General features: G+C 37.3%; 1 protein-coding gene across 2 annotated transcripts; it reads right to left on the reverse strand.

Annotated features, from left to right (window-relative positions):
• Positions 1-254: 254 nt before the first annotated feature.
• LOC140976605 (protein yippee-like) lies at positions 255-3,298 on the reverse strand. Of its 2 annotated transcripts, XM_073440846.1 has the most exons (5): positions 2,815-3,298; positions 1,570-1,613; positions 736-844; positions 602-657; positions 255-516 (listed from the first exon to the last, which is right to left on the reverse strand). In XM_073440846.1, the coding sequence occupies exons 1-5, from the start codon at positions 2,908-2,910 to the stop codon at positions 432-434; spliced, it is 390 nt and encodes a 129-aa protein (XP_073296947.1). In that variant the 5' UTR covers positions 2,911-3,298; the 3' UTR covers positions 255-431. The 2 variants fall into 2 exon arrangements, with proteins under 2 accessions (XP_073296947.1, XP_073296948.1); XM_073440847.1 differs by lacking the exon at positions 2,815-3,298 and having other exon boundaries at positions 1,572-2,808.
• Between the last annotated feature and the right edge of the window lie 17,048 nt (positions 3,299-20,346).

The following is a 20,346-nucleotide window of genomic DNA, read 5'->3' on the forward strand; positions in this document are numbered from 1 at the left end:
GAAGGTTATGTTTTGAAGGAGGGAGAGGATGGAGGTCATCCTGCTAATTAATCCCATTTTCGGCTAGTGGACAATGGTACCAGGAGGCTGAACATGGAACAGATATACCGTGAGCGAACATGGTGGATATTTTTCCAATTTTTTACCCGAAATTAATGATATAGCATCTATGAGAAAGGATAAAAGTTATATTATTAAGAATAATGAACGTTTAGAAACTAAACCTTGATCAAAATCCAAAAATTGAGACCACATAAATGGAAATTTAGTATTTTTTTTCTTATAATTGTATTGATTATGCAGTATTATGTACAATAAACATAGCGGCAGAATCCATCAGTTCAAGAGCAAGAACAAAGAGCTCAAAGAATGAACCTGTACATGCATGCATTTATGAGTAAATAGATACATCTTTAGATGTCAATATTCCATCACACATCATCTGCGTCGCTTCCTCCACTGTGTACGTCATGGCCGACCCAGTATCTACTTCCATTGGGGCCACAAATCTTGAACCTGTTCGATGGAAACAAGGCATCTCAGAAACATGCAACCATTTTTACACTAAACTGTATAATGCCAAAATATGTTGCTAACACACCGTTCAAGAACAGATTTGCCTTCTTTGTACTTTTGACTCTTTTCTTGAGCAGTTTCCTGGAGAGAATCAAACAAAATATCAGTATGGTTAAAACATCCAAAAGGTTTAGTCGTTTCCTCGAATGTGGATCTTACATAGTTCCATCCAACAAGTGAACCACATAGGACACAGAAGATATCAGCAGCTATGTGCATTCCAGTTGTCATCATCCTTTCTTCTCTCTCCCCAAATGTTACATTTACTCTACATAAAATTAATAAAGGAAATGCATGGGTAACAAAATGAATTGTAGGTTTTCTAACGCACAAGTCTAAGGTTCGAGCCACAACAGCTGAGTGAGTCATTTAGGAAAAAAAGAAACAAATGCTTTATTCTAAATCGCCCTTGAGTGGCAGCTCACTAGGGCTAATCTGAATGTTTTCATATATTTCTTCCGTTTTGCGCTGCTCATTGCAATTACATGAGTGGGAATATTTTCCTTTTATGTTTATTCTTCCCTATTTAAGCATTTAAATCCACCTGGCTTCATTACGCTTCTCGAGTATCACTCGAAACAAATACTTTGAATAAATTAAGGATGCAGATTAGGCTTCGGGAGGATTAATTACCAAGATGAATAATATTGAACATGCTTACTATTGACTAAGACAACAGTACAGGAAGTGATTACAAATACAGAGGAAAATGAACTCTACATATCTGTGCGAAGTAAATTGAACATCATTCGTTTAGAGTTAGTTGCAAGCTCATAACACCAAAGGTTTGATTAATGCGTAAAAAGCTTTAAGCCCTTGTAGTTGATCCAAAGACTTGCCAGGAAATAATCTTTGAACCATGTGCTATAACTTAAAATACAATCAGTTGCCCCCGCCAAGCCCGATAAATTAATAACATAGAGTCATGAAAAAAAGAAAAAAATAGGGCCTTCATTTGAAGATTTGGTGAAGATTAGATTAAGGAGAACTTACACCTTATCGAAGAGATAAGCCTTCCCATGCCGACAGTGGAAAGACTGAAGCAAAGAACCACAATGCAAAACATAAGTCAATAGCTAAAATGCATGCCATAAAAGACTAATATGCTATGGCGATCAAGAGTACAAGATGAGCTAAACTAGAGAGTGAGCCATTCAACTCGAGATCAAATTACTGCATACTCATTCCAAACAAGCTTTTAGTACTATTACTATTTATTTATATAGGTTATATGCTACAAAATTATACTGCTTAAAATTTATTTTCATATGTAATTTTTTCCTATTAAACTACGATCCAACCTTTTCTTCGTGATATAGCGTAGGATATCCTAATTTGCACTCTATTTTGAATCAGATAATTTGTAACACGAGCTCATTGAGCAGCTCAAACTTGACAAAAATTCACGAGTCTAGACACGAGTCTCATAAATTAAGAAAGCTTGACTGGTTTCGACTTGTTTTACCCCAAATGGTGACACTCATTTAGCCTACAATATTGACCACACTAAGAGTTTAAACCACACAAGTCTTGGATTTTGCCAAGATTACACCTTCCCCAATACCAATCTCGAATTACCCTGCAAAGATGTTTATTTAAACATAGTTATACTCTACAATGGATCAACGAATGCGGCGATGCATTAGTTATCTTCACGGGCGGCTTGTTCCAAGGACACAGTTGGGATAAACCTCGGCGCTCTCAAATCATTGTGGCTCAAATATCAACTTACATATATCTTAGATTAAAAAATAGCAACAGAAAAAATCCTAGAACACAGCATAATGAATGTAATAACATGTTTCCGCAATCATGCAATCAAACATACGGGTGTAGATTTTTGTAGACAGTATGATTCTATCATCGAGATAAAATCATCAGCAATCAAGTTATGATTCGTGCGGCATCATGATAATAGCTCTATATACAACCAAATTGAAAATAAGACTCCTCTTGCACAAGAGACAGAGGACTTCACTCAATCCAACATTTTCCACACACACAAAACATGGAAGAAAAATGAAATTCGTCCCATAACAATCAATATCAAATGAAGAAAGTCAACCACTCCCCATGGACACTCATCAAAATTATAAAATCAAAATTATAAAAAAAACAATCCCCTGAATTCAAGATTTCGCATCCGTCCGGAAACAGTAATAAGAAGGTTAATCATCAGCTCAAAAGAGAGAAAAAATTTGATCTTTTCCACGAATTGAAAGGAAATTATCACAAAACCTTGGACATGATGTCTTCACTGAGAGCAAGATGTGTCCCACAGTGCTTGCAACTGTAGATCTTTCCTTCAAGAAATACAACAAACACCCTCCCCATCTCTCCCAATACCTGAATCCTCTAATGTTCTCCGAAAAATATATAAAAAAAAATTAAAATTCAGAAACGGGTGCAAAGAAATTGATCAAGGAAGCAAATAACTTAGAGATCAATTCACACGACGCGGATTTATACAAGATTTCAAGATGATGGTTGAGTAGAGGTGAGGAAGAGGATAAAAGGGTGCTTGGAACAAACGGCAAAGGTAGAAAAATTAAATAGACCCAATCGGATTTCTTGAATACTTAATAGCAGTCTAAGAAAAAAAAATTATATGAGGTTTTCCAAGCAATCAACAGTTCAAGAAATGTGGGTAAAATGATTAATCTAATATTTTCAAAATTTCAAAAAAAATCTAAAATGACAAGTACAATGAATGCAATGTAATTGGACTTGCGCTTCCCGATTTCAAAGTGGTGCACTTTTTCGGGATGTGGAACGAGCGTCGTCAGGTAAACGTGGCCGCTTTTCACACTACCGTGTGGAATGATAAAATATGGTTAATTTCGTAAAACAATTATTGTTTTTTAAGTTTAGTTTTTTCAAATTTAAAAAAAGTAAACAAATATATTTGTTAATGAGTTTTAAAGCTCAAATAGTTTTTTTTTTTAATCATTGAAGATTTCAAGTTTATCTCAACATTGAGTGAGTTCAAATTCTCTTCCAAATACTTTCTCAAATATATAAATTATTTGATCTAAATGAAACATTAGAATACCAATATAGAGTATGCTACAATCAATATTTATTTACTCAAATCTAAATCATTTTATCTAACCAAAACATTAGAATACCAATATAGATTAGGGTACAATCAATATTTATTTATAAAAATAATCATGTCATGTTTTTTTTTAAACTTAATAATATGTCATGTTGGATACATTTGAATAGTATTTTTTTTAAAACGGATACTTTTATGTAGGGGTGAGCATTCCGACTGAACCGAACCAGCATAACCGAACCGACCGAATTAATTTTAATAACCGATGAAAATCAAATCGAATTAAAATCGATTAATTCAGTCATCATTAGCTTTAGAAAAAATTTGTTATTTAACTTTAATTATATATGTAATTTTTCTTAACACTACAGTTTACAAAAATGCATAAAAACCTAAAATCACATACATCACAAATTTGTAAGTTTTGTTTGAACACAATTAATACATGTTTTTTTATAAAATAACATAACATGGGCGGGCGGCGTCTCGACCGGTGACGAGAGATGGGTGGGCGGCAGATGAAGTCAAGAGTGGAGAATAGAGAAGTGAGAACGAGAAAACCAAGGTGTTTAGAATTAGATTAGAATTAAGGTTGATTTTAAATTTAAAATTTTAAAAATATATAAAAGTATTTATTATATCAGTTAATTCAGTTAATCGATTTTAAAATTTTGAAAACTGTAACCGAACCGAATTAACTGATATAATCGATTTTTTTTAAAATTTGAAAATCGAATTTTCGAAATAACCGAACCGAATTTCCAAATTAGCTCGGTTCGGTCAGTTAATTCAGTTTAACCGAAATCTTTCTCACTCCTACTCTCATGATAGTCTACAATCACTTATTTCAACTAATCATGTTGGAGTTTTTTTCTTTCTAGCTTGACTATGAGAGTATGCTCTTGACTTATTCTTGTAAAAATATTGTTCATCTAAGTTAAGGTGTTGTGCATGTTTTCTTTTTATCACATCACAAACCTCACTGTCGACGATGAAATTAGCTTCTTGTTACAGTAGGAGACCGGTCGATTAGGTAACAATGAATGAGCTTCTCTACGACCGGTCTTCTTTTAACCTTACTCTGGCGGAAGAAACTACGATTGAAGCAAGTCCAGAGATAGTGACAAAAAGGAGGAGGTGGGTTTGGTGGGCAAGCTCCTCACAACAAAATTGGTTAACAAGAAGGCGTAGTGGATACTATTACCCAAATCTGGAGGATTGAAGGCATGAAAATTAAGATGTCATCCAATAATCACTTTTTATTAACTTTTCCAAATGAAGTAGACATTGATCAGATTATGTCTATGGAACCATGGTGTTGGGTGCAATAATTGTCCCTGTTTGATAGAGCGATCGAACAGTGGTACTTGAGCTGCTCTGCTATTTGAAATATTTAAGTTGCACCATTACAACCAACTATAGCTTTTGGTAAAGCGACGAGCATTCGGTCCTACAATTGGTATCAGAGCCAATGTCATGGGTTCGACTCTAATTGATTGCAATGAGTACAATTATTGGGAGATAGATTGTTGGGTACAATAATTGTCCCTACTTGGTAGAGCGATTGAATCGTGGTGCTTGAGCTGCTGTGCGGTTTAAAAGCTTTGAGTTGTACATTTACCACCAGCTATAGCTTTTGGTAAAGGAGCAAGCGCTCGGTCCTACACATAGAACTTTTCACTCTCGTTGCTTCTTCTGAAGAGGTTTAAGGGATTCTATATGGGGGATGTGGCTCTTTGCCCACAACTTCTATATGGAGGAGAGCATCAAATATTCCTCCTTCAAGGATGATTCCAGAGGTTGGGACTATCATTGGCAACAATATTGGCATATGTATCTAAGTAGATGGGGAAGATGTCTGGGAACTTTTATTCATATCCGTGTTAAAATTGAGGTGCATAAGACTCTTCGTCAGGTTGTTAAACTTTCTCTGGATCCCCATCTCTCGCCCATGGGAGTTCTTCTTCATTATGAAAGGCTGCCAGAATATTGTTACAATCATGGTCAAATTGGACACCAATTCAAAGAGTGTCCACTTGCTGCTTGTGATTTATATATTAATGCGTTGAAATATTCGTATGGGCCATGGCTAAGAGATGAAGATGATAAGATGCAATTGCCTCCTATGAATATATTGGTAAAATCAACCCCATCTTCAGATTCAAATAAGGTATTATCTAGAAAGAAACCTATGAGCCCAGTTTTGGATTTAATAGGCCAAAAAAAAGGACTTCGAGGATGAAGTTGGCATGATTTATGATATAGCGATAGAATACACTTATGATCCCAATTGCTAAAAGACGATCCACCAAATCTGCAGAAACTAAGAAAGCGATGGAAATAAGCAAGCATTCAGTTGATCACTTCTCTATCAATTCGACGGTGGTTGCTCAACAACCCTGTTAGGAATTATGACTTTTATGTTGGAATGCCTGAGCTTGGGAGATCTCCGGACTCTTAGACGTTTCCTTTTTACAATTAAGAAGCTCTCCCTAGCTTCTTTTTTTTTTTTAAATCCATCGTGGTCTCATTGGATTACTATTATATCTAACTGCTAGTCGACCAGATATCATGTTTGCAGTGTGTCTTTGTGCTATATTCCAAGCTCATCCAAAATAACCTCATTACACTGCCGCTAAACGAATATTTAAATATCTTAAAAGCACTATCAGTATGAGTTTTTGGTGACCCAAAGACTGAAGTTTTAACCCTATTTGATATTCTGGTGTAGTTTACACATGTTGAAAGATTGACAGGAAAAGCTCCAGTGGATCATTTCAATTTCTTGGAGATAGACTGATATCTTGGTTCAGCAAGAAGCAGAAATCAATGGTCACTTCAACCGCTAAAGTAAAATATCTCGCAGCCGGAAGTTGTTGTGCACAAATCCTATGGATTCAACAACAGCTCGGAAATTATGGGAACGATCGAGTGAAGCTCCTATTTTCTGTGATAATACAGATGTTATTGCCATAACATACAATCTCGTGATGCATTACAAAACAAAGAATATTGACATTAGACATAACTTCATTAGAGATCATGTCATGAAGAAGGAGATTCGACTGGAATACGTCTCAACTGATCAACAGGCATTATATATTCTTACAAAACAGCTATCAGACACTAAGTTTTCTTACTTCAGAAATATTCTTAGTTTGGTAGATTTATCATAGTGCATATTTTTTGGGAGAATAATCTATCACATTATATTGCATTATAATGAAGTAAAAATATGCAGAGCTTGATAAAACAATTTTCTATCCGGTACATATTTTTGCTTTCTTACTCTAAAAATCTTCCGTGCTTTCATTGGTTCTTAGCATTTTCTTAACAGTTCAAAGATGTTGATCCAAAAGACACGCCTTGGCTTAAACTTTGAGGTCGTTTTTTCAATGACGATTGAGTCAATCTCTTTTGTTCTAGAAATTATCGAAGCTTTCGGTCTAAGGAAGTTTCTCTCTTACGGTTCTATCTTCAACCTCGCCATTGTAATGCAATATTTTGCATCCGGAAGGATTGAACATGAAAACATCATCTACACTATCAGAGGAACAAACTATATCATCTCCCAAAAAAATTTTGGGGACTTAGTGGAATTGCTTACCACCGGTTTGGCAAAGTCTCATATCTTCCAAATGGGAATGCTGAAATCTGAAGCACCGAGTTTTACTTGGATGGAAGAACTATCTGAATCCCTACTGAGAAGCAAAATTTGAAGGTGCAGTACATACTGCTGGCCAACATTGTGGACAAGTATCTATCCGTCAAGGCTGGAGCACTACGCACATCAGATATAGTCATAAGGATAGGCCAGGTGTTGATTGTCTCAATCTTGTTTGGATAAACTGCAACCACGTCCCTAGAAATGACATGCCCCAAAAAAAAATCACTTGGTCTAATCAAAACTCACATTTCTTCAATTTTGCAACACTGTAGTCAAATGTTCTCGATGAGCTTATCTTGTTTCTGAGTAAATCATAATATCGTTAATGAATACGATAACAAATTCATCCAAGTAAGGATTGAAAATTCTATTAATTAAATCCATAAACATTGTTGGAGCGTTAGTTATACTAAATGGCATTACAAGGAATTCTTAGTGCCAATACCTGGTCCTGAAAGCATTATTCAAAACATCAGCTTCCTTGATTTTCAGTTGAAGATACCATGAGCGTAAATATATCTTTTAAAATATTTACGCCCTCTGTAATTGGTCAAACAAGAATCTATTCGAGGAAAAGAATATTTATGCTTAATAATGACTTTTTTTAACTCTCTATAGTCGACACACGGTCTAAAAGATCCATCAATATTTTCACAAACAAAACATGTGCACCCAAGGCGAGAAGCTCGACCGAATGAAACCATTGTCTAACAAATCTTGTAGTTGTTCTTTTAATTCTTTCATCTCTGTTGGTTCCATTCTAGATGGTGTTATGTGTATGGGAGCTATACCAGGAACAACATCGATTAAAAATTTAATTTCTCGCTCAGGTAGAAGTTCTGGTACATTTTTTGGAAATACATCTGGATGTTCTTGTACAACAACTATATTTGTAAGCTTCATTTCTGATTCCCTCCTTATATCAACCACGGTACAAAGAACCCTAACATCCCTTCTGTAACAGTTTCTAGGTTTTTAATGCTGACACAAAAAGAACAATAAATTGCGTAGCTGAATTGGTTATGGGAATTGGCTCGCTTCCTTCTGTGAGGAAATGCACCGTTTATCTTTGGCAGTCAATAAGCACATGAAACATAGATAACCAATCTATTGTCAATATCACATCAAAGGTAATCATTGGAATTACAATGAAATAGGCATATAAGTTCGAATCATGTACTTGCATTGTACAAGTTCTAATTAATCGTGATGGACAAATTTCTTCCCCTGAAGCAATGTCCAATATCCGTATAATATTTTCAGACATAAAGGAATGAGTAGCTCATGTATCAATCAATGTAGTAGCTACTTTGCATGAAATGAAAATGTTACCTGTAATAACCGATGAGATGGAGTTTGTCTCTTACTTGGTCATGGAAAAGATGTGACCCTGCTCTTTCCCCGCTGCTCTTGGATAGTCTTTAGATACATGCCATGTGCCTTTGCATCTAAATCACATGTTTGATCCTTTCATACGTTCTCTTGAATGTGGTTTTCCACAATTAGCTCATAGCGGTTTTTATGGGATGGGGGCTTTGGCATGTTGGTATCCTCATTTACTATCTTTATAACCATCCCTTGATCCATATCCTAGACTTTGCCCCTTTTGAACAAATTATTGTCTTCTGTATGGTCGTTCTCATTCAAAAAGACAACGTTTTTAAAAACTGTTGTATTTGACCCCCAAAAGACAACGGTTTTTATATAAAACCGTTGTCGTATGTGCGTTGTTATATGCAGAATTTCTTGTAGTGGAGAATAATGGCCGGCTTAGTATTTTCAAAAATTTCGACAGTATTTCCCCATAAATTAGACTTAACTACATGTCTCATTTCTAGAATAAAACAATGAAAATTCATAAACTAAAAACAAATATACTTCTTCATAGTCATAGTTATTAACATTAGCATAGATTTAAATTTTTCTTTCACATGTAGGAAGACTACATATGACATTCAATATATGATTAAAACATACCTATATCCATAGTAGCTTCATTGACTTATATTTACATGAACTCATTTATTAACTTCTTAAAACATACAGACATAATTCATCCCAACATATTTATGCAAACATATATTTATATAAGTACTGGCTAAAACCATATGTTTCTCACTTTTCTAACACTTGATACGTCATGATACAATCATTCCTTGGAAACAATAACATTGAGGCATATGACTTCATGCACCACCTAGAAAAACCGATATTGAGCTAACATTTATGATAGGTGCCACATGAATCTAAATATATGATTTTGGAAAACTCAGCAAGTGAATTCTATATAATAACGTACATATACCATGATCATGAAATGAAAGATAACCTCTTTTAAAACAATCATATCATCCATATTTAAAGGAAATAATAACAATATGACATTGATGGTTTGTATAACTTGATTCATATCATAATACGACTTTCACAGTTCAATGTAATGCATATCAATAATGCTAATTGTCCAGCCTATCAATTTTTGAAGTTTTTTCATCTTTCTTGTATTTACCACCACGTTGATGTATTGTGGATATATCTTCATATTCTTGTGTTGTGGCTTTTATATATGTCATGTATTTATCACAATTAACATATTGCTATTTAAGTCATATTCATTCAAACATTGATCAAACACTGGTAAAAACATGTTAGTTTTATAGTCCTTTTCATTAGAAAATTCACATGTATATCATCATGTTTATATCATATTGACATATAACTTCATAAATCATAATTCTTAACATATGAAAGGGAAAGGACTATAAGCATAAATCATTAGCAACATACAACATAAGGTTCATGTGGTGCAGCAAGGATCGAAATTCACTCACTCCACTTCGAAGAATAAAAATAGAAGCGAGTTAACGATGTTTCTAAGCTGCAAATTCATGGAGAATATTCATACTTTCCCAACTTCAAGCATAATTCAATCTACCTTTGTACCTTATATAACGCAAGAGAATTATGAACAAAATACATACATGAGATGCAATTTCTATATTTGATGTATCTAGCTTCAATTAGAGATGAAAATGAGGTTGGTGAATGTAAGGACCGTGTATTGTATTATCATAAATTATATTGTGATTATCGGTAATTCATGAGTTTGTTATGTGATTAGAGAAAATATGTTGTGATAATGAAAGATTGTATTAGAAATTGATTTGTCATTAAATGATATGTTGAACCGCAATAGAAAAATGACACATTTTACGTTTTTAGCATAATTATCTGAGTATTAGTCCAAATGAAATGAAATCAATTTCATTGAAAATCTAATATATAGTACTAAAACTTTCATGTTTTGAGTTTTGTACAAATCTATTTGAAAATAGGGGCAAAATCATCTTGAAGTGTAACATGTGCATTGCAATTTCTGCACTAACACATTTTGGAAGAATTAGCATAACTCTGGCATTTGATATCCAAATTGACTGAGGTCAGTGTCAAATGAAATCCAAGACATAGATCTACAACTTTTATGTTTACCACTTGTGCTAAATCAGAACCGAGCAAGTTGGACAGAACATCTCGCGCTCGGGCACGAGATGTTACCGCCAGAGCGCGGTACAAACAGCACTCGGGGGACAGAACACCTCGCGCTAGGGCGCGAGATGTTACCATCCGAGCGCGAAACCGCCAATGGGCGAAGTGATAAGAATGAGCTGCAGTAAGTGTAAATTCATTTCATTTCAGTCGAGAGAAAGAGATAAACGAAAGAAACTCGAATTCTATTGTATGAAATCACCTCGAAACATTGTCCAAACTTGAAACGAGTTATATATTCGGAATCATCGCATCGAGAGCTTTCTATTGAGGTAAGTTTCTTCTAGTTTCCGCACCGTTATTTATTGAAGTACTGAAATAGCATGTATTTGAAGTCGAGATCTATATATGTGGTAGAATAACCGATAAGAAACTAAGTTTTGAAGTCGTAATTGAATTATGTTATGATTTCAATTTGATATGAATTTTCAAAGTTTCAAAAGATATTTGAAACTTATATTGTTGATTTTGAATGATGTTATTGATTGAAATGAATATGTTACTGATGTACATAGATTTTTATGCTGATATCTTCAAGCTACATCACCTGGAACGAAGAATTGAGGTGTGTTGTGATCAAGTAATATACGACAGGTATCTGTATCATATGATATATGTTTGATTGATTTGACTGAGAATATGTGTCTATATGCCTTATTTGTTGAGTTGATGTACCATACATGACATACATGTTGAGCTATGATCCTTGGATACCTTGATATGATTGGATTTGATTCTGGAGTTTGTGAACATGATACTATGTTTGGCATTACGTCACCCTTAAAACATAGTCATTAGTGGCCTTGATGATTGATTGAGATTTGAGATTTGATGGCCCTTTGCCGATGCTATCATATGATCATCGCTGATTGAGGCCAGTGTGCCAGATCGAGTATTGATTTGATAGTGATTCGATTGATTTTGAGATATGCTCAGAGCGATGGGCATTTGACCTGATACCTCCACGACATACATGCATTGCATACCATTTATCATTGTTTAGATACTTGTGGTATATATTGTGGTTGTTTCAGACTGATCTTTGCTCACCCCAGAGGGGGCTGTTGTTGTCTTTGTTTGTGGGCAATGATAGGTACTCTAGGATATCAGGAGACCGGAGAAGATGCTTCTGGAGGGAGTCACAGTTGATGTTTGAGGTGTTATTGTCCATCCTAGTGTATATATGTATCTATATATCGGGGCATGTCCCGAGAATATGAGATGTTTGTATGTGGTTGGGTTTGATTATGTGTGGGCATATTTTATGATGTGAGATGAAATACTATTTTTAGTATTCAAATAATAGATGAGATATTTTGGGCTCATTGTAAAGAAAATTTTAACTCGTTTTCCACTGTAATTAATTAATCCTAATTAAATTGCATTGGAATCACGATTAGGATTTAAGGGCCCCACACTGTATGGTATCAGAGAATTGCTGGGAATGCTCAATTGAGTCTCGTGTACACTTGAATAGGTACAAATGAATTGTGCGTATGTGTTTGATTTATTTGTATTACTTGCTCTTGTTTGAATTAGTTTGAGTAAGTTATTGATGAGATTAAAGAGTTGAGATAATGTTGATGTATCATGGATATGTATTTGTGATATTCATACTATATTTTGTAGATGGATCCCACAAATGAAACTACGAGTAGTAGTACTGAAAGGATGGTTGGACAATTCGAAGGAATGTCCATGGATCTGGTGATGGCTCGATTTCAAGACTTGAAACCACGAGGTTCTTTGGCACTGAGATTGCAGAAAGAGCTGAAGCATGGTTGAAGGATATTGAGCATTTGTTTAATTGTTGAATATTCAAAGGCTCGGCGAATGAAACTTGCTCTCTATCAATTAAAGGACCGAGCAAAATCTTGGTGGGAAGCCGCTGAGAGTGGATTGAAAGAGGCCGGTGTTGAAGTCACATAAGATGTCTTCAAGGCCCAATTTTTGGAGCAGTATTTTCTTCCTTCGTATTATATTGCCCAAGAGAATGAATTCAATAGTCTCCAGCAGGGAACGATGACTGTTGCAGAATATGATTCAAAATTTTCTACTATGATGAAATATGTGTCTCATGTAGCAGCAAATGCAAAAGAGAAATCTAACAGGTTTGTGAATGGATTGCATCCTGCTATCTATACTTTTGTCATTTCTGGTTTGCCTACTAGCTATGTAGAGGTAGTTGAATGAGCAAAGGCAGCCGAAGCTGGACTAAGGCGAGGAGGTCCTCAGTATGTTCCTCCACCTCAAGTAGCAGCTCAACAGCCTACTTGGCGTCCGAAAGGTAGAAAGTTTAAGAAGACTGTTTCTGTTTCTTCATCTTACTCGAGCCAGTGGATCCTAAAGAGAGAGCCCCGTTATTGCTCCATATTGTAGCCATTGTGGAGGCAAACATACTATTGAGCAGTGTCGAGGTATGTTTGGTACTTGTTATCAATGTGGGCAGGAAGGCCATTTCTCTCGTGTATGTCCGTCGTGTATGTCCGAATAGGGATACGACTTCTTCCCAACCCCAACCAGGATTTAGAGGTGGCCCCAGTATGATAAGACCTGTTGTTCCTGTTCTCTCTTTTCAGTAGTCAAATGTTCCACGATATCGAGGACCTGGTAGTCAGAGTGCCCAAGGCCCTCCTCAAGTTAGAGTGTATGCCATGACCGAGGATCAGGCGAAAGAAGCTCCTGGTGGTGTGATTGCAGGTATTTGCATGCCTTGCGATTATCCTGCACGTGTTTTATTTTATACAGGAGCATCTCACTCATTCATATCTCATGCATTTGTTGCATCACATGATATTGTGTGTACGCCATTGTATGATACTTTGTCAATAGCCACGCCGGCAGGAAAGATTATTTTGTCTGAACAAGTTGTGCATAATTTTGTATTGATATATGAGGATAATGTGATATTTCTGAATTTTATTGTCCTCCCAATGCACGACTTTGATTGTATTGTTGGCATGGATATCTTGACAACCAATTGAGCTACTGTCGATTGTTTTCATGGAGTGGTTCGATTTCAACCTGTTGATGGACCCAAGTGGAATTTTTATGGTAAGGGTTCTAAAGCCAAAATTCCATTGGTATCCTATTTGGAAATATCTCGACTGTTAGTTAACGGGGATGAGTGTTATCTTATCTACGCTGTTGATGTCTCTTCGTAATAGCCATTTATATGCTAAGTTGTCCAAATGTGAATTCTGGATAGACAAAGTGGTATTTTTAGGCCACGTCATTTCAAGACATGGCATATATGTTGATTCTGCTAAGGTTGAAGCCGTATTGAATTGGCCAAAGCCTACGAATGTTCCTGAGATCCGCAGCTTCATGGGTTTAGCCGGTTATTAACGTCGTTTCATTGAAGGATTTTCGAAAATAGCTAAACCTATTACTCAACTGACACAGAAGAATCAACGATTCATTTGGTCATATGAATGTGAAGCTAGTTTTCTTGAATTGAATACGAGATTGACCACAGCTGTAAGGTCCATGAATTTAATTCACGTAACTGGAATGCATGCAATCTAAGATTTTTATTTTTAAATTATGTGCTTAATTATTTTTATGAATTTTATGCATAATTCATGCGTGGTAGAATTTATTTCATGAATTTTAAAAGTTCATGCATTAGGGTTTCTAGGTGCATTTCACGCTCGAACGAGGAACGAAGACAGGAGAATTTTAAGAAAAATTATTTTTATTAATTAATATAAGATGTTTTAAGGGTATTTTTCAAAAATGGGATTTTATTGGGTATTTTTACCCGCATGATTTTATTTTTTAACGGTACGTAAATTCTATCGAATCGATGGACTTTTTGAGGGGTTCGACTAATTTTTTCAAAAGGTTTTCAACACAAAATATTTTTCGGGAGTGTGTTTGGATTTAATGGGCCTACTTTTAAGCTTATTGGGCTTAATAATCTATTTAAACTTTAAATTAACAAATTTGGGCCCATTAATTAATTCATTAACAATTTAAATATTATATAATTAGCCCTTAACCTAAAACTAATCCCTTCCCAACCAGCCGACACCCTCCCATATCATAACACTCTCGATTTCATCATTTCCAGCTGAAGGTTCCATCGGCAATCACTTGTTCTTGCAAAGAAAATCCTCCCGGCGTCTCCCTCATCTCGTTTTTGTTCTTCAAACCATCATCAGCCACGCTTTGTAACATCATTTTTGCATCATTCACGTTTCTATTACTGATGTAAATGTATTTATGCATGCAAAACTTTCGATCCAGCGTTGTACTTGTGAAACGTTTCAGTTTGCATGTGTTCTTTCTTTTTCCTTGACCGCTACTACGTTTTTTTTATTGTGGTGCAAGGACTGCGAGTTCTGGTTGTTAAGGGGCTGAGAAAGATGCTGGGTTGGTGTTCGAGGGTTAAGCTTTACTGCTGTTTGTTGTAGGGTGAAGAACTGAGGTGTGTACGTGCCTTAGTGCTCGTTTGGGTTGTGGATCGTGCGAGGGTGGTGCCGGCGGTGTAAGGGTGGAACCAAGGCCTGGACCAGACCCTGGTGGGTTTGAGTCATGGCTCGAGGAGGCCCAACCACTGTTGTACCCATCCATGTCGCCGATCGAGAGAAGTAATTAAGCAAGGGCCGATGGTGGTGTGTTTTCGGGGCTAGGGGCTGTAGGTCTGGAGTAGCTGTCGTGGAGCTGTAGGCTCGCATCTAGTGAGTCCAGCAGGGTTCTAGGGAGGCCTAGGCAGAGTCGAGTCATGGCTGGTCCCATTGGCTAAGGGCTAGGAGCGATGGTATGGGAGGGGTGGTGGCTAGGGTTTCGGGTAGCACATCTAGGAGGTTCTAGCCGTTTGCTGGCCATCATGAGTTGGTCTAAGGGTCTGGTTTTGAGGTTTGTATGACCTTTTAGATGTGCATTAAGTGTTGTAAAAATTTGGGAAAGTTTTGGTTAAGTTTCGGTTCGATTTGAGTTAAAACCGGGACCCCGTCCAAGTTTTAAAACGAATCGATTAGGTTGTAAAGCGGGCTCGAGTTTACATCTAAGAATGTTTTTAAATAAGTTTTGGAACATTTTAAGGAGTTTGATAAGCTTCGGGTCAATTTTAGAGGTTCAGGGGTAAAACGGTAATTTTTGGGTTCCAGGGGCAAAATGGTCATTTTGCACCCGGGGTGAGATTTTTGTCATGTAAGCGCCCTGAGCACAAATTTATGATATTTTAAATGCTTATGCATCATGTTTATGATTTTTACGCAATTATGATAAATACGGTGCATGATAGGTTTAAAGAAAAAATTACGTATATGCATGCTTTTATTAAGTGATGGATATGATGACACGTTTTAAAAGAAGTGATTTAGTTGTGGCTGACACGATGACATGGAGGCCAGGACTCAGTGTGCGGGTAATACTGTCGCCGATGATCCTCGCCACCGGGTACCACGGTTATACGTAGATGGATCCATCGACTTACATGATGATACGAAAGTCACAACTAATGAACATAATTCAAATTAAGAAAATTAACACGTATATGTTGACACGATGATACATGCTATGATTGTTACCATGTTTTGACGGGACACGTTTACGCATAAGATTTTACTGCAGACATGAAATGTATGTTGATTATGTTATTTTTCACTGCTGTGTGTTATGTATATGTGCTTGTTATTAGTGGTACAGGTATGTTGAGTCTTTAGACTCACTAGGTGTGTGTGATGCAGGTGAGTTTGATGCTGAGGGGACTGGAGGTGCTAAACTCTGAGCCGGCGGACCTGGTGGGCGACATGACCCGAGGATCTCAAGATTTTCCGCACAATCACGATTTTATGAGCTTTGAGTAGACACGAGCAGTTCTATACGTTTTTACGATATTCTGTTGATTTTCAAGATTTTACTTATTTTATTTTATATATGCATGATCGTGGGCCGAGTGGCAATAATTTTTAAACTGCGACACTTTTTCAGTCGGCGGTTTACGATTATTTTAAATGGCATTTTTAACAAGGTTGCATGCATGCAATTTATTTAAATGATTAATTTCAAAATGTGAGCTTTTTTTTAAAAAATATTTCTACACTTTTAAAACGGTAGATGTTACAGTTGGTATCAAAGCAAGGGTCCTGTATAGGGTTGTGCCACCGCCAGCTTCTGTCGCCCAGTCTTCAAACCTCAAGTCTGTAAGCTTTTATGTTTTAAATGTTTAAAATAATTTACTGTTATCACCTACATGCTTTCATGATTTACTACACCTGTTTAACTACTTTTACGCTTTAGGGTTTACTGTTTAAAAACTAAATTAATTGCATGAGGGGTTACGTTTAAATTGGACTGTATTCAGATATGCCTCCCAGACGTGCTCCCAGTAATGATGGGCAGGATGAGATCCCTGGAGGGGGCAGAGGACCTCCGCCACCACTGCCAGGAGACCCAGCTACCCGAGTTCTTGAGGGGATAGCTAGACTGATGGAGCAGGCCCAACTAGGCCAGCAGGTTCACAGATAGCAGACAGATGTTTTTGAGAAGTTCTGTAGGCTCAACCCGAAGGAATTCGAGGGTACCACTGATCCATTCGTTGCAGAGGGATGGATTAGGTCGCTAGAGTTGCTTTTCTATTATCTGCAGATGAGGGATGGCGACCGGGCCTGGTGCGCCATTTATATGATGAGGGATGATGCGTCCCTATGGTGGGAGGGAGCTGCACATACAGTGGATGTGGCTACTCTCACGTGGGACAGATTTAGGGAGATGTTCTTCGGGAAGTATTTCTCAGCTGACGTCAGGGGCCGCCTGACGAGAGAGTTCATGAGCCTCCCGCAGGGAGATTTATCTGTGGCAGAGTTTATCCGCAAGTTTGACAGGGGCTGCCATTTTGTTCCCATGATAGAAAGAGATGCGGCCCAGAAGCTGAGGCATTTCCTTGACGGACTGAGACCTACCTTTTGCCGGGATGTGAAGTTGATGAGGTCGGAGAGCTATGATGAGGCCACTTCCCGTGCTTCCAGTCAGAGCAGGCTCTCCGAGACATAGACTTTGAGATGCAGCGGAAGCGACATCAGGCCCAGTCCAGTTCTCAATCACAGAAAAAGCAGTTTACGGGGCCACCAAGACAGGAGGGACAGCAGAAGCTCCAGGGACAACATAGAGGGCTAGGACAGCAGCGACCACCAAAGGCACCAGGGGCTCCTAGGCAGGAGGGAGGACCACCATGCAAGCAGTGCAACAAATATCATTACGACAAATGCATGTGGGGCACCTACAGATGCTTCGTATGCAAACAGGAGGGGAACAAGACTACAGATTGCCCTCAGAAAAAGGGTCCCACTATCGGCAGGGCATATGTGATGCATGCCGAGGAGGCTGAGGTGGAGCCAGATTCTACTTTGATCACCGGTAACCTTTATGCTTAAGTTTTTATATGTTTACCGCTTTGATTGCATGGATTTAATGCTTGCTTGAGGATTTATTTTTGGGATTGATAACATAGAAGGAATTAGGATGCATGTTATACCTAGTTAGGATGGAGAATTTAATAGTTTGATTTAAGAAACTGTAGGGACCCAATTGTATTAACTGGTAAATTGAGGACTTAATTGTAAAAAATCGAGATTTTTGGGACTATTTTCGAAACTTCTGCAATTTTAAGGATTTATTTGTGACATTTTAGAAAATTATCAAAATTGTGGGGTTTAAATTCGAAAATTAGAATAAGGTCACGTTACATTTTTTTTGAAAATTTGAAGGACCATGGTGCAATTTTCTAAACTCTAAGGGGCTAATTTGCAATTTCTGATTTTTTCGAGGGTCAAGTTCGAATTTTGGGAATCGATGTTTGGGTTAATTCAGTGATTGTTCGAGGATTTTGGGTCAATTGACGATAAGAAATCCCTTAAGTTCAACTCTATTAGATTTGTAGGTATATTTTGTCACAGTGATGATATATATTGTAGGTGTAGCCACGTATGCATTGCTAGATTCAGGGGATACACATTCGTTTATATCTGAATCTTTCGTGAAGTGACTAGGAATCATACCAGTAGCGATGGATTCAAGGTTCACAGTATCAATTCCATCCGAGGATCAGATGTTCACCTCCCGGATAGTGAGAGGATTGGATCTTAAATTGAAACAGAAGGCAGTACAGGCAGATCTGATAGTACTACCGTTGCCAGAGTTTGACATCATATTTGGTATGGACTGGCTATCTTCTCACGGTGCAGTCATAGATTTTCGCAGAGGTCAGTTTCTGTCAGACCACCCAATGGGAAGCCGTTTGTTTTTGAGGCAGCTAGACATCAGCAGGTGCCGCACGTCATTTCCTGCATGTGAGCGAGGAAGCTTATCAAGGGAGGTTGCCCGACATTCTTAGCCAGCATTGTGTCAGTGACAGAGCCAGTCAGTCAGAGGCTGGAGGATTTGGATGTGGTCAGTGAGTTCTCCAGTATATTCCCTGACGATGTTTCAGGCATTCCACCAGATAGAGAGGTGGACTTTTCAATTGAGCTCATGCCTGGGACGGTGCCGATATCTAAGGCACCCTACCGATTAGCGCTTGCAGAGATGAAGGAGCTCAAGGATCAGATTCAGGATCTGCTGGATAAGGGTTTCATTCGCCCTAGTTTTTCTCCATGGGGCGCGCCAATGCTATTTGTTAAGAAGAAGGATGGCATCATGCGACTGTGCATTAACTACATAGAGCTAAACAGAGTCATAGTTAAGAATAAACATTCGCTGCCGAGGATCGAGGACTTATTTGATCAACTTCACGGAGCCTCAGTGTTCTCCAAGATAGACCTCCGATCCACATATCATCAACTAAAAGTGAGGGAGTCAGATGTGCATAAAACAGCCTTCCGGACGCGTTACAGGCACTATGAATTCTTGGTGAAGCCCTTCGGTATAACGAACGAGCCAGCGATCTTCATGGATCTCATGAATCGCGTGTTTTAGCCATATTTAGATCAGTTCATCATAGTCTTCATTGACGATATCCTGATTATTCGAAGAGAAGGGAGGAACACAGTCAGCACTTGAGGACAATATTGCAGACTCTATAGGATAGATGACTGTATGCCAAGTTTAGTAAATGTGAGTTATGGCTTGATAGAGTGGCATTCTTGGGCCACATTGTATCACATGATGGCATAGAGGAAGACCCCAACAAAGTAGAGGCAGTCAGAGATTAGCCAGTTCCTAAGAGTGTAACAGAGATCCGTAGTGTAAGGTCCAAAACTATGAAGACGTAATCCAACTACATGCGAATCTAGGAAACATGAAAAATGGCTAATTAATTGATTTTAATTGCTAATTGATTATGTGACATACCTGCTTATATGTTAAATATGATTTTATTATCATCATGCATAAAATTGTATTTTTAAGGAATATTCAAGTTGCGATCGAGGAACGGAGAACGAGGGCAGAAAAACGTAAAATGTTTTTATTAAATAATTATTTTTAATTTTTTAAAATATAGTTGTTGGTTTTTCATATATTTTGAAAATAAGGGGTTTTTGAGGTGATTTTA

The sequence above is a fragment of the Primulina huaijiensis genome, chromosome 5, assembly GCF_012295235.1.
Source record: "Primulina huaijiensis isolate GDHJ02 chromosome 5, ASM1229523v2, whole genome shotgun sequence".
Taxonomy (NCBI): domain Eukaryota; kingdom Viridiplantae; phylum Streptophyta; class Magnoliopsida; order Lamiales; family Gesneriaceae; genus Primulina; species Primulina huaijiensis.

What these genes read in the sequence shown, in the direction of transcription:
- LOC140976605 (XM_073440846.1), bottom strand. Translation starts at nt 2,910, where the DNA reads ATGGGGAGGGTGTTTGTTGTATTTCTTGAAGGAAAGATCTACAGTTGC. An exon ending in GTGAAGACATCATGTCCAAG is followed by an intron (nt 1,614 to 2,814) that starts GTTTTGTGATAA and finishes TCTTTGCTTCAG; the next exon opens with TCTTTCCACTGTCGGCATGG. An exon ending in GGCAAATCTGTTCTTGAACG is followed by an intron (nt 517 to 601) that starts GTGTGTTAGCAA and finishes TCCATCGAACAG; the next exon opens with GTTCAAGATTTGTGGCCCCA.